Source organism: Grus americana, chromosome 3 (assembly GCF_028858705.1).
Source record: "Grus americana isolate bGruAme1 chromosome 3, bGruAme1.mat, whole genome shotgun sequence".
Classification (NCBI taxonomy): Eukaryota; Metazoa; Chordata; class Aves; order Gruiformes; family Gruidae; genus Grus; species Grus americana.
The window spans coordinates 42,710,149-42,725,184 of record NC_072854.1 but is presented as its reverse complement, the minus strand read 5'-3'; the positions used below and the strand labels follow the sequence as shown (position 1 = coordinate 42,725,184).

Genomic DNA, 15,036 nt, shown 5'->3' with positions numbered 1-15,036 from the left:
CATTTCAGGTAGCTTGCATGAGAAAATGTTGCTGGAGGAGCAGCACAGATTTTACAGCTGATCTCCTTTTTTTAAATCATAGAATCATAGAATGGTTTGGGTTGGAAGGGACCTCAAAGATCATCTAGTTCCAATTCTCCCCTGCCATGGGCAGGGACACCCTCCACCAGACCAGGTTGTCCAAAGCCCCATCCAACCTGGCCTTGAACACTTCCAGGGATGGGGCAGCCACAACCTCTCTGGGCAACCTGTGCCAGTGCCTCACCACCCTCACAGTAAAGAATTTCTTTCTAACATCTAATCTAAATCAACCCTCCTTCAGTTTAAACCCATTACCCCTTGTCCTGTCACTACACTCCCTGATAAACAGTCCCTCACCATCTTTCCTGTAGGCCCCTTCAGGTACTGGTAAGCTGCAATTAGATCTCCCTGGAGCCTTCTTTTCTCCAGGCTGAACAACCCCAACTCTCTCAGCCTGTCCTCACAGGAGAGGTGCTCCAGCCCTCTGATCAGCTTCATGGCCCTCCTCTGGACTCGCTCCAACAGCTCCATGTCTTTCTTGTACTGGGGCTCCCAGAGCTGGGTGCAGTACTCCAGGTGGGGTCTCACAAAAGAAGAGTAGAGGGGCAGGATCACCTCCCTCGACCTGCTGGTCACGCCTCTTTTGATGCAGCCCAGGACACGGTTGGCTTTCTGGGCTGCAAGCACACACTGCCGGCTCATGTTGAGCTTCTCATCAATCAGTACCCCCAAGTCCTTCTCCTCAGGGCTGCTTTCAATCCATTCCTCGCCCAGCCTGTAGTCGTGCTTGGGATTGCGCCGACCCATGTGCAGGACCTTGCACTTGGCCTTGTTGAACTTCATGCGCTTCGCACAGGCAATGATGTCAGTTGCCCTTCCCTTATCCACCGATTCTGTCACCCCATCATAGAAGGCCACCAAATTTGTCAGGCATGATTTGCCCTTAGTGAAGCTGTGCTGGCTGTCACCAATCACCCCCTTATTTTCCATGTGCCTGAGCATAGTCTCCAGGAGGGTCTGCTCCATAATCTTGCCAGGCACAGAGGTGAGACTGACCAGCCTGTAGTCCCCTGGGTCTTTCTTTTTACCCTTCTTGAAAATGGGGGTTATGTTTCCCCTTTTCCAGTCGGTGGGAACTTCGCCGGACTGCCAGGACTTCTCAAATATGATGGCAAGTGGCCTGGCCACTTCATCTGCCAGTTCCCTCAGGATCCACGGATGCAACTCATCAGGTCCCATGGACTTGTGCACCTTCAGGTTCCTTAGGTGTTCTCAAACCTGATCTTCTCCTACAGTGGGCGGTTCTGCATTCTCCCAGTCCCTGCCCTCTGTGACCTGGGCAGTGTGGCTCAAGGATTTGACAGTGAAGACTGAGGCAAAGAAGTCATTGAGTACCTCAACCTTCTCCATGTCCTGGGTAACCAGTTCACCCGTTTCATTCCGGAGGGGACCCCCATTTTCCCTCGTCCTCCTTTTCTCACTAACATACCTATAGAAGCTTTTCTTGTTGTCCTTGACATCCCTGGCCAGACTAATTTCTGTCAGGGCTTTGGCTTTCCTAACCTGCTCCCTGGCTGCTCGGACAGTTTCTCTGTATTCTTCCCAGCCTACCTGCCCTTGCTTCCACCCTCTGTAGGCTTCCTTTTTTTGTTTGACTTTGCCCAGGAGATCCTTGTTCATCCATGGGGGTCTCCTGGTGTTTTTGCTTGACTTCCTCTTTGTTGGGATGCATTGCTCCTGAGCTTGGAGGAGGTGATGCTTGAATATTAGCCAGCTGTCTTGGGCCCCTCTTCCTTCCAGGGCTTTGTCTCATGGTATTCTATCAAGCAGATCCCTGAAGAGGCCAAAGTCTGCTCTTCTGAAGGCCAGGGTACTGAGCTTGCTGTGCACCCCCCTCACTGCCCTGAGGATCCTGAATTCCACCATTTTGTGGTCACTGCAGCCAAGGCTGCCCTTGAGCTTGACATCCCCTACCAGGCCCTCCTTATTTGTGAGAATAAGGTCCAGCATGGCACCTCTCCTCATGGACTCCTCTATCACTTGGAGGAGGAAGTTGTCATGGACACATTCCAGGAACTTCCTGGATTGCTTGTGCTCTGCTGCATTGTGCCTCCAGCAGATGTTGGGGTGGTTGAAGTCCCCCATAAGGACCAGGGCTTGTGAACGTGAGGCTGCTCCTATCTGCCTATAGAGGGCTTCATCTGCTTGGTCTCCCTGGTCAGGTGGCCTGCAGCAGACCCCTGCTATGATGTCCCTTGCCCCAGTGCTCCCTTTAATCCTGACCCATAGGCTCTCGGTGGGCTCCTCATCCATCCCCAGGTGGAGCTCCATGCACTCCAGCTGGTCATTGACATAGAGGGCGATGCTGCCTCCTCGTCTGCCCTGCCTGTCCTTCCTGAAGAGCCTGTACCCTTCCATCCCAACACTCCGATCATAGGAGCTATCCCACCACATCTCTGTAATGCCAATAAGGTCATAGCCTTGCAGGCGCACACACGTCTCCAGCTCCTCTGGTTTATTCGAAATGCTCCGTGCATTCGCGTAGAGGCATTTCAGTTGTACCCCCGTTGAGGCTGACTTATTGGCTGGAGTGGCTGGAATTCTTTTGATGTATCTTCCCAGTGTTACCCCGTTGGTTCCTGTTGCATCCGGAGCCCCTGGCTCGTCTCCTCTAGGCTTTGAGCATGCTGTAGTGCGTCCAGCACGTCTCTGAGCAGTAGGACGAGGGGCCTCACCAGCACCCCATCCCTCCAACCTGGGCACATCATCCCACAGCATGTTGCTGGCAAGCCTGATGTTATCCCCCTCCCCCTTCGAGCCTAGTTTAAATCTCTGTCGATGAGCCTCGCTAGTTCCTGGGCAAAGATCCTCTTCCCCCTTTGAGAGAGATGAATCCCATCAGGATTCATCAGGCCTGGTGCCGTGTAGGCCACCCCATTGTCAAAGAACCCAAAGTTGTGGCGTTGACACCAGCCATAGAGCCATGCGTTTATAGACTGTGTCCGCCTGTTTGTCCCAGCATTGCTGCCCTCAACTGGAAGGAGGGAGGAGAATATTAGCTGCACTCCCAAATCCTTCAGTGACAGTCCCAAGAGCCTGAAGTCCCTTTTGATCGCTTTTGTGGTACGTGTCTCTGCTTCATCCCCACCCACATGGAGGAGCAGCAGTGGGTAATAGTCAGAGGGCTGTACCAGGCTGGGGAGTTTCCTACTGATGTCCTTGACATGGGCCCTGGGGAGGCAGCAGACTTCTCTGAGAGGAGAGTCTGCCCTGCATATCGGGCCCTCTGTACCCTTCAGAAGGGAGTCCCCCACAACTATAACCCTCCTTTTCTTCTTTGTGGGGGTGATCACGACACAAAGCATGGGCCTTTTGGGCCTAGGTGCTGCCCCTGGTGTGGCTTGACTGCCCTCCATATCTTCCAGGGTGTTTGGATATCCATTCCCCATACATACAACCATGCATTTAAAAGGTGGTTTTAACTCCTTTAAATTAAGCATTGCCTCATTCATATGGATATGCCAATATCATAACATCATATTAGGTATCAGCTGTAGCTGACAGCCCAAGTGCCAGGTCCCTGTCTCGCCCTCTGAGCCTGAGCACAGTATAAGCAGAGGTAAGTGCAGACTTCCCTGTCCTGCTGGTGGTTCCCTACTGTCACCATTGTGGCAGCACCACTGACGGGTAACCATGCCACGCACCCCCTGAAAGGATCATCTGCGCCCCAGAATCATTCCTCTAAGAACACATTAGCATCTTCATTTCTGCCAAACCACAGTGATCATTCCAGAAGCTGGGTTCTGATTCACCCTTACGCTAACAGACTGAGTTCATCACACAGAAGAGAGAAGCAGCACAGAGTACCTCAACAGAGGCAGATGTCTTAGACTGCGGTCACTGAATTCAATACGTCATACATTGCATACCACCTATCTTACCAGTTGGCCAGCATACTACGTCCCCAACATTTTCTAGAGTCCAAATAACATCCTTGGCTTGCTTCCAGGGTGTTCCAGTGCCCAATGAGGCAGTTATGCAGAGCAACCCACTCACATATGTCAGCCTCTATGCACTCAACTTGGTTTCTAGATTAGGTGGCAGGCTGGGCTGGGTATTTTTCCAAACTCTGTTAGATGGATGCAGCTTCGCACCCTGGCCATTGTGACAGAATGCTGCCTCTTCTTAACTTCCAAGTGAGGTTTGCACTGAACTTCAAAGAGAGAATGGAACAGTTTTAGGAAATGCTGTATTTTACATAAATTTGACATTGTTTGGGATTGCCTGTTTTGATGGCCTGGTGATGTTACAGGAACTGATTTGTATTACTTATACACCTACACTCTTGCACGAGATAGTGACCACTGATTTCCTAAAAGTTCCACAAGTGGATATATGCAGGACTGCAGTAGCATCTTTCTGACCTGGGTATCTCAGAAAGTTATAGTTACTCAAAGATAAGCATTTGTTCTTTTCAGTTAAAGACTGATGTGAATAATGAGATCTTTCTCACCTGCATTAGGTAGAACATAGAAAAATGACAAAGTTTCTTTAGGAAATACCTCCCAGTCCCAGTGCAGATTATTCTATATCTGTGTAATATAACAAGGGGTTTGTTATTTTGTGGGGGAAGCAGTTGGTACAGGTCAGTGTCAGTGACAAAATAAATCATGTTGATTGGCTCACTTCTCCCAAGACAGAGCAAAGACAAGACTGGTTTATTTGTTTCTATGGGAACCTCTGAGGTCTGCAACAGGAACCTGATTCTGTGGAATTCATAAAATCCTCGTGTAGACATTCCTGTTCAGTTACCACTACCAGCAGTTAACCATATTAACATATCATCTACAATTTAGTTAATCAGCTCTCAGTTGGGTTTCCTTTTTTTTTTTTTTTCTCTCTTTTATCTCTGCTGCTTCCAGATGAGCCACACTTTTACAGTCCCTTGCTCAGCATAACTGCCTGATGTCACCTCCTTTATTCTCAGTTTCTTGGGCTAAATCCTCACTGTAACAAACCAGCATAGCTCCATAGAATTCAGCAGAGCTGTGCTCATTTAATGTGACTGAGTGTACATGGCCACCCTCATTAGATGTTGGGCAAGCAACGTATTTAACAAACCTTGAGGTTTCTCAGGCTAAGTATTTACATCCTCAGTTTACATTAATGTGACATGCATACATTTGCATATATTAATAGTATCGGCATATCTGAATAAAAAGAGCAATAACGTGTGGATATTTTACCGTGTAAATTCTCTGAAGCATGGAGAATTCAATTTTGTATATGTGGAAGCACATTTTCATTGCTAACAGAAACAAATGATAAGTAATAATAGCAATTTGCAATGATTAATAGCAGTAAGAGATAGAAATATGCTAACTATGAAATCTGTGTTAATAGATAGTATTTCATCTCAAACATTCTTCTTATATTTAAGACACTATTTCCTTGAGTACCATCAAAGTCATATCAACAAGTTTTAGAGGGGAGGCTAGAAGCAGAGCTCTTCAGGGATTATTCTCCCACTGTCCCCCCTTACAGGGGTATCCAGGTCTTCCCTTCTAGGAAAGAGTCAACCACTGAAGAAAACAGAAGGCAGCGCAGCAGTAGGAGGAAGTGGAGGTGGCTGGTGCTGGTGCTGGCTTTTGGCTAACGGCTGTAGCACTTTGGCCGAGTCAATTCCAGTAGAGCTCCTTTTTATTCCCTGTAGACGATCATTAACTAATCCAGCATTTGGATGAACTTCCAATAGAAGCCCTTCTTTGGACTAACTTTACCAATGTAATAGTTTCAGGCGAAGATAAACTAACAGTCTGCAATTCATGATGGTTGACTTAATTTTCTGCAGTTCCTTTGTAGGGAATAATTTTAAACTAATCTCTGCTCTGTGCTCCATTTGCAGCCACAGCTGTTTCCAGTGAACAGAATCCTGTTATTATCATAGCTGTGGTTGCTGTGGCAGGAACCATCATTCTGGTCTTCATGGTGTTTGGATTCATCATCGGGCGAAGGTATTGCACCTTGCATAGGCATAAGTACATCTGACCCCACTCTTGTAAACTCTAATCTGGGATAGTAGTATGCGAAACTGAAATGGAAGTCATTTTTAGTAAGGACAATTTTCACTGAAATCCCATTATCAGTTATACAGTTTGTCCTCTTACTTTGGCAAGACACACTTAAATCAAGATGTTCTTTTTGTCTTATGTAAATGTGCTGTTAAAAGGAACCCCTAGCAGGTCCTTTACCTGTACTCCTGAAAGTCCCTCTTTCGGTTCAGTTTTCTCACGTGGAGAAGTCTGACACTTTATCTGATAAGCATTCAAATGACTTTACATTCAAGAAAAAGAGGCACAGCAGTAAGTTTAAGAATACTCCCATGTAAAACAGTGTTCTACTTTCAAGTTCTTTAATCCTCTGTTTTATCCGTAGAAGCTTTTCACCAGAACTAGAATTTTCTCTTTAGGACCTGTCCCAACTGGTATTTGATACAAAAGCCTTTTGATTGCAACTGTTCATGATTAATTTAAAACACTGATGTCAAGAGAATTATAGCTGAAAATTTCAAAGGGCCTACAGGAGTTAGGTGCTCAGTGCCTGAAAATCCCAGCCTGCAGAACTGATGTTGTCAGGACTTTGAATGTGAGGAAGTAAATCATTATTTACCAGTAAAACCGGTGTCTTTCTTTTCAGACATTGTGGCTATAGCAAAGCTGATCAAGAGGGGGATGAAGAACTTTACTTTCATTGTAAGTGTTTTGCTTTTTTTTCCCCCTTTCAAAAATTCCCAACTGCAATAGTGTAGACAATACTAAGACAACACTTCATGAAAGACAAAGCTATAAGAAATTAAAAAAAATGCTGTGTAAATAGCAAGTGGGAAGTTAAACACTGTAAAAATGTGACCTACACAAAAAGAATGCAGATTAAAGTCAACATTGCTCACACAGACAGTTTTATTTCTATACATGTGTATGATATACTGTTGTTTTCATTCTGCTTTTTTTTTTTTTTTCTTTTTCTTTTGGTTGCTTTGAATACATGTTTCACACTGTCCTAATGATCCCTCTGAGGTGCAGTATTTGAGAGACCTTTGGCTAAGTGACTATATGATCTTTACCTCAGGCATACTTCAGATTTAAGAAAGTGTGGGTCACTGCATCACCGTAATAATGAAACTGTTCTGCTCAAAAGCTGTTTTCTGCTACTGTGAATAAAGTTGCATCAATATTTACAAAACACAATGTCCTTAAAAACAGAGTATTTACTATGAAAAGAAAGATCAGCTACTTCATTATTATTCTCTGTTCTAGAATCATTGCCTGTCTAAGAGTTGCACCTAAAGCCACTCTTATTAAAATCACAGTTACCATCTGAACTTATGCTAGAACCCTGGGAAAATTCAATAACATACATCTTTCTTGGGTTAATGACAATTAAAAATTTAAGGGGAGAGAAAGGATTATGCAAGAATAGTTTCAGGTGTATACAAATATTGTTTAAAAAACTTTCTTATTTTAGCCCTTTCTCATTTCAGTTGTAATATCATTTTGACATGAGAAATTAAAAGTATTTTCATTTCTTTTAGAATCAGTCATTAACTCAGGAAGCATGGCAAAACTAACTTGCAAAATTATTTTGAGCATCCAAAATTGCAAAATCACATAATAGAATTAAACTGAATATAAGTTCTGACACAGAACAATGCCTGCGTTTCTAGTCTTCTCCCATGCCTGATAACTTCCACATCAGGAGAACTTGCCATTTAGTCATGCTATGCTGTATGTAGCCTTTGCTGTCTAACAATAATGGCAGCTGTACCTTAAATCCATCAGATTTATATGTTAAAATCATGAGTTATTATGAGAATGTAATGTCACATGGAGAGTGAAGTAGCCACTAGTCACAAATTTGTAGCGTCTTCTCAATGCATGCCTCTTTAAATGAGTAGTTCTAGCCACAGCTCTACTCAAAAATCAGATCATAGTTTCTGTTTCACCTTTCTGCCCTAAAAAAATCAGATCAGCTGGAATTTGTTCATGCTTCCTGAGTTTGGGCATGTTGCTACCTAAATCATTTAATTTAAATGCAGTGAGTATCAAACTAAGTAGTGACATCATTGCAGTTTTAGTCAATCAATTCATAATCTGCGTATGAAAGGTGGAAAATAATAATGGGATAAGAATTATTTATCATGCACTTTGCAGTGCAACTGATTTTAAAGAATTCATCAAAAATCTGATGTTACTTAAATGTTACTATTCTGGGAGCAATGGATTTGAAATTTGCCTCTGGTAGATGCATTATAAGCTTTTCATGTCTTCAGAAGAGCTACTGCTTTCACTTTTAAAATCCCCATTATGTCCTTGAAGGAAAAGATCAGCTAAGTATTCTTGTACGTCAGTGTATAAACAAAAGAAATATACTAGCTAAATAATTCTTTTCTTCATTTCCATCATCGGTGGCATTTTTGGTTTCAGTGAAAGTGTAAATGAGTTAGTATGAAAGCTGTTACTTAATGGTTAATAATTGATCCAGAAATGGTGAGACTTTATATGTGTTCATTACCCTCATTTTACTTTCAAGAAATCTGGTTAGCCAGCAGATCAGTCAGCACAGTTAGCATACACAGTCTTTTTAAACTCATAGCACCAAATATAAATCAGTTTTTGCCAAGCTAGTTTTTCATTGTCTGCTGATTGAAGGTTTAATGTTTAATTTTATTTGATAACCATGTACAGAATGAGACGTAACCCAGTGCTGTGGTCACCAGCTTGGTCACAGAGCTGTGAATATCAGTTTGGTGTCCTTTTGCTCCATAACATCTAGACAATCACCCTCTGTGCTAAGGTACCAGGTTGGATTTTCAAAAATGTAACGTGCAACAAACACTTAACACTAAAACTTACAAGTAACGAATTTTTTTAAAGCAGGTTTTAAAGCACTGTGTTTAATAGAGTATTTATTTAATTTAATATATTTTGTTTCAGTCCCCCTCAACTCTCTGTGACCTCAAGTACTACACTTGAAGATAGGAGTACAATGGAGAAGTTTAGTCAAGCAGTTCAGAATTATATTTGGTTTCCTCGTACCATTTTCTTCTAACAATGTCTTCAAATCCAAGCTAGCGTTATTTCACATTGGTATGCCAGGATAGCATTGGCCTGTCAAAATGTTTTATGACAGCTTGAATAAAGAACCATCAGAAGCCCACTTGAGATTCAGAGATCCACTTGAGATGGATGGGGCTTTGAGTAACCTGGTCTAGTGGAGGGTGTCCTTGCCCATGGCAGCGGGATTGGAACTAGATGATCTTTAAGGTCCCTTCCAACCCAAACCATTCTATAGGTCTATGATTCTGTGATTCGCAAGGTTACCTCCATTCCAGGCCCTTTATCCCAAACACAAGAGGATGGCTCCTTCTCCATGTTGTTGTCTGAAAGCACTATTATAGGTTGTTAACCTATTGCTTTCTTCTCATTTTCTCTAGTTATTTTTGGTTTAAAGAAATAAATATTTATTATTTTAAAAATTTGTAGCATTATCAATACAATTGGAAGAACATCTATTTAAATACATAGTATGGCAGATAGTAATACCTGGGTAACATTTCAAATAATTTCTCTGGATGTAAATTCATTAGATTATTCAAACAATTTCTCTAGCTTTTTCCTTCTGATGAGGTTTTGGGGCATTTTTGGTGAGTAATGCCATCTGAAACATAAATACGCATGATTACTAAACTAATTTTCAATATATTTTCAAATTTAAAATATTTTATGTTCAATTAAAAGATTACCGAGCAACCATAAATTATATATGTTTCGTATTGACTTTTGATCTTATTCTTGTATATCAGTATATCAATTAGCAGAGGAACATCCTTGCATTTTCATATTGAATTTTAATTCACTGATTTAATTAAAGCTCAGGACTGTAATCTTTGTGAGCTAAATTTATTTCATTAAAAAAAAAAAAAAGCTTGATTAATAGATTTCCAGGGTTGCTCTACTTTCACCAGAAGTTTCTACTTTCACCAGAAGAGCAAAAAATAATTTTCCTGAATCAGCAGCAAACTAAGGGAAAAAACTACATGCTGGCCAGAACTCTACACTGCCTGAGTTGCGCTAAGTGTTATACTGGAGAAAGAGGGAGCAAAACCCAAACTGCTGCATATTCTTGACTTAGGTGCTTGAGGGAGGGAATAATTGTGCCACAGAGCCCACTTTCCCTTCTTATGCCTTTACAAGTTGACTAAAAGTGTTTCTCATGTTCATATTCTAGTGCGAGAAACGTACCTAAGAATATAAATTCTAAGTGCTGTGAATAATTTAGCTTGGGTATTGCCACAGTCTGTAAATAATATTATATTCAGTAATTTAAGCAAATTGAAATAGGTGGAGGAACCTTTCAAATCCCGCTAGAAGACAGAGATAACATAAAGGAATGCTGTTTATGCAACCTGGGAAAAGAGGATAAGCTGTCCTTACACAGAAAATAAAGTTTCACCTCCTCTGCTGGTCTTATACCCCTTCCCTTGCTTTATTTTTACTCCCCTTAACTCTTGAATTTATTCCATTGAGCACTATTGAATATTTATTACTTCTTTCTCTTCAAGGTGGAGATGCAGATACTAATGTTAGTCATTTTTAGAGATGGGATTGTGTACTTGTGTCAGCATGCTTGCAGATAATGCCTAAAACTAAGGTTGCCTCTCAGAGCGACTCTGACTCAGGCAGCGTGGAAGCAGGTTCACTCTTCCAAGGAGCACTCTGCATAATGAAATTCCTGGGCTGACTGCACAATAAGTGCCTTTGCTTCATCACAGTCATGCTTTCTTACATCATTACAGTTAAATTTCCAGGCACCAAAACCTACATTGACCCTGAAACCTACGAGGACCCAAATAGAGCTGTCCATCAATTCGCCAAGGAGCTAGATGCCTCTTGTATTAAAATTGAGCGTGTGATTGGTGCAGGTAAGGCTGCTGTGGCTTCCTAATTCAACTGTTCCATTTAGCTGGGATCGAAACTCATACATCATAATGACAGGCAAATAATTATATCTCAAGTATAGAAGAACTTTTTGCATTTGCCAGAGTGGTTAAGAGCAATGAAGCTGCACTCGCTTCTAAAATGTAAAAACAAACAGGGGAAAAAAAACAACAAAAAACTCAAATAAATAAGTAAATGAAGAGTCTTGCTTGACATTGAAAGCTTGTGGGTTTCTAATGCTGTATCTGCTGTTAAAAATGTAATTGGAGGGAGGGGGGCACTTTTGCTGCCTATTATTTACTGTCAGAGTAAAGGTGTTAGGCATGAGTGCAAATTCTGCTCGCTTTCCTTTTGCAAGAGGGCTTTTTGCCCCCTGAATTTTTGTTCGTGTGAGTAAGGAAAACTGGCTGCAGCACAAAATCTTAAATAGAGACTAGGAAGTTTTTGTTTCTGTATAACAAAATCTTCCCTAAGGCTGTTTTTTGTTCTACTATTTTTCTTTTTGATATTTTATGAATACAAAAAGTTATTGTTTAACTTCTCATGACTGATTGTAATTGCACCAGCATTACATTGCTTTTCTTCCTCTTGAACTGTCTACCACCTACTTAAGACATGGTGTTCATGCTCTAAAAAGGCAGTTTCATTTGTTTGCATTAATAAGATATGTGACATTTTTATTGCACTACTCCATGTAGTGAAATTAAGTTTCTGTGGGTAAGAAAAATATCAAATACTTTGGATTCCTGGAGGAAATGTTCTTTTGCTTTCCTGTTGTTTTATAAAAGTATTAGTAGAAAACTTTTAAAATCACCCTGTACTTTGGCATGCACTGTAAATTACATACTGTAGTATTTTTTAAAAAGAGAAGAAATATCTCTAAAATAAGCTGGTTTACCTGTAAAAAAAATCTTTACACTTAGAATTCACAATGCCTCTTTAAAGTAACCTCACTCATGTTGAATCATGTCTTAATCAAGGAGTAATACCGTTGAAATTAACAACACTGCTGAGCAAATTATTCCTTCAGATGAGTAAGAGCATAGGAATCCAGCCCTCGCTAACTAGTAATTTTTGTGATGCTAGAATGGCAGCATCTCTTCTAATAAATACACAATATACAAGATATAAATTCAAGATTAGCATATAAAAATGAATGAGCTTTATCATTTGCTTTGAGTTAAAAAACTATCAGTGTAGCAACAGTTCAGAGCACAAAGATATACTCAGTTGGACTTTGCCGATGCCTTCCGAGCAAAATGCTGAAAACAGTTCAGTTGCAGAGTATAGAGTTTAAAACATATTTTCACTGTTATGACAGACTAATTCCAGAATGTTAATTTTGTTGACTGCAGATGAATTTATTCTTGATTTTAATGAGTATAACTGATGGCAAAAAACCTAACGTGTGTCAGTAGTCATTCTGAAGAAAGTTAATTAGAAGTGCTATGGTGAAAGCATATTGAGTGTGGGGTTTAGCTATGGCTTTAACCTGTTGATGTAGACAGCAAACAGGAGTGAAATGAAATGCAGTCCAGGAACAATAGAATGTTAAAGACCCAAAGAAGCAGCTGAAACTCATACATCAAAGAAGAATATAGAATTTCTGCTAGTGACAGCACCAGAAAAGCCACTTAGCAGTCTCAATATGCATCAGCTATGCTGGCCACGTCAACTATTGAGTAGTGCCATGTCTCTCTCAGATGAACAGGGTGCAAGTATGCTTGTGCTCAATTTGGATGAGGGATATGTGCTTTCCTTGCCAATGTTTTCATTACCATCCCACTGCGGCCACCTGTCAGATACAGAATATGGTGTCCACTATGCTGAGTCCTTGTTCGTACCACACATCCTTTGTTTTAAGCCTCTTCCCTGTTGACATGCTGAGCTAGTGGCTGTGTGGCTGTGCAGTATTCCCACTCTTGTCATATTTTCTGGATCATTTTTGGGCATCATTTCAGCTGAATATACTATTTTCTTGGGAATAAAAGTAGTTCATTGGCTAGCATCCTGGTCTGAAATGCGTAACATACAAGTTCAAGTTTCTGGTTTGCCTGGGTGAGAGTGATCTACTTTTGGAAATCATTCCAAATCAGATCACAGAGAACAGGAAAGGAGTTAAGCCTTAGTGTCTCCTGTGCCAATTATCCTAATTACCTGTCTCTGAAGTATCACATACACTTATACTCAGGTCTTGTTTTCGGCATGGAACAAAAATAATTTTGGAAGGTACTGCTAGAGAAAATTGTTATCCTTTAGTAAGATCTTGTGTCTAGGAGCTGTGAGTGCACTGATGAAGTGCAGGAGGAAGGTTAAGGCACCAAGGCAAGGGTGGGAGCAGCTAGTTGTTATGTATGTAACAGCTATGCCTCATGGTATTCATAGCTATGACATGGATGTTCAGACCGCGGCTCCAGTGCCCAAGGATGGTTGAAGTTAATGCCTCAGCTGTGCAAGCAGGAAGAGTTGTACTCTGTCTGGCCAATTAGCTCAGGTACAGCACGATGTTAACAAAGGTATATGGAGTTGCTCGGAGCTAACCTTAATTCAGTTAGCATAGATGGGAGGGAGAGGAATTGAATTCTGTATGCAGTCATCTCCTATGAGATTGGTAAAATGAGCCATACTGAGTGGAGATTTGTCCAAACACATCAGCTGGAAATATTAAGGTCCAGTCAAAGTTCTACCCTTCTGGCTGGAGAACTGTAAAGCTGAGGCCCAGGTACTGCTTTTTTTACTTCTCTAAGCTCTGCTGTTGGGGGCAACAACAGAACAGTTGTGCTGGAATGGTGACAGTGTCCTAAACAAGATTTCTCAGAACTCATCCATTAGGACACTTCAACATCTAGCCCTTCAGGCATTCAGCCCCATTTCCAAGCATACCTCTCTCCACTGCCAGCCAGATGCCTTGCAGTGTGTATGTGCACTTAAGTCCTGATCCCACCAGGTTTCTCAGGACCTCAGTCTATGTCCCAGAGAGATTCTCTAATCAAACTCTCTGTGTTAGTCTTTCCTAATTCAAACATTTTTTTCGGCACTTACCCTAAAACATGTCTTGGATGTAGGTGTGTCTGCATACTTGTCTATAGTCAATAGCTTAATGTTAAGGCACTCCACAGGTATGCAGGAGATAAATTTCAGACTTGATTTGATTTGGAAGAGGGACTTGGATCTATATCTCCCATACTCCAGATAAATTTCCAAAGTACCAGATTATTAAATATATTTGCGATTAATCTTTCTCTTTTTAAAGAGATGTTCCCCTTTATTCAGTTAAAGATATGTTGCTACCCTTTTCTCCTATATACTCCAAGAGATTTTTCTTCCTGGCTACAGAATAGGGGGTCTCTCTTTCTCTCTCTGCTGACATGCCTGTGAGGCGAGGGACAATCCTTAAATCTTTCACAACCTCAGTAATTGTGAGGTAGATGTTTTGCCATTCAGCTCCACATCTCGTGTGCTTCCATCCTCTTTCCTGTCCAATGGAGTTCAATTACTTCTCTCCCAAATTATGGTTGTTGAGGCTTTTTTTGTTTTGTTTTGGTTTTTGTATTCTTGCTGGCTGTTTGGCCATTTTTTTCACATGCTTCTTCAAGTTACAATTATTTGTTAGTTTAGAAGCTTTTACAAACTTCCAGCATTTCCCTGTGTTTGTTTAGTGTAACAAAATTATTATAAGTCACACCTTTCATTTCATAATCTGCGAAGTAAATTATCCTGCTTGAAGGTAATAATGTAGTGCTTCATTTAACACCATAACGATGTTAAATTAAAAGCAGCTCTGAAAGAGCCTTTCGAAAGAAAAAAAAACATGGAATCTAAAGATAGCGAGGAAACCATGTAGAACAGAATGACTTCTTCACTTAGAAATGGTATTACTATTTCTGTAATAGTATTTTCTTATGAAAGCTATTTCATATTTATTTCCTATTTATGAAACAATGTAACAAGTTACTAACAAATCTTTTAAAAGATTCAGAGATCTGTAGATTGGCTTAATGTGAAGTGTTTACTCCAT

At 41.2% G+C, this 15,036-nt stretch overlaps 1 protein-coding gene across 9 annotated transcripts in view; it reads left to right on the top strand.

The window, feature by feature from the left end:
* The window catches only part of EPHA7 (EPH receptor A7), a 211,677-nt gene that overhangs the window by 131,573 nt on the left and 65,068 nt on the right, over positions 1-15,036 (top strand). For 6 of the 9 annotated variants that reach the window (XM_054820420.1, XM_054820412.1, XM_054820416.1 and 3 more), the window contains exons 8-10: positions 5,927-6,035; positions 6,718-6,773; positions 10,877-11,002. In XM_054820420.1, coding sequence (XP_054676395.1) covers positions 5,927-6,035; positions 6,718-6,773; positions 10,877-11,002 — 291 coding nt within the window. The remainder of the gene's footprint in view (positions 1-5,926; positions 6,036-6,717; positions 6,774-10,876; positions 11,003-15,036) is intronic. The other 3 variants (XM_054820417.1, XM_054820413.1, XM_054820415.1) reach the window with 1 other exon arrangement.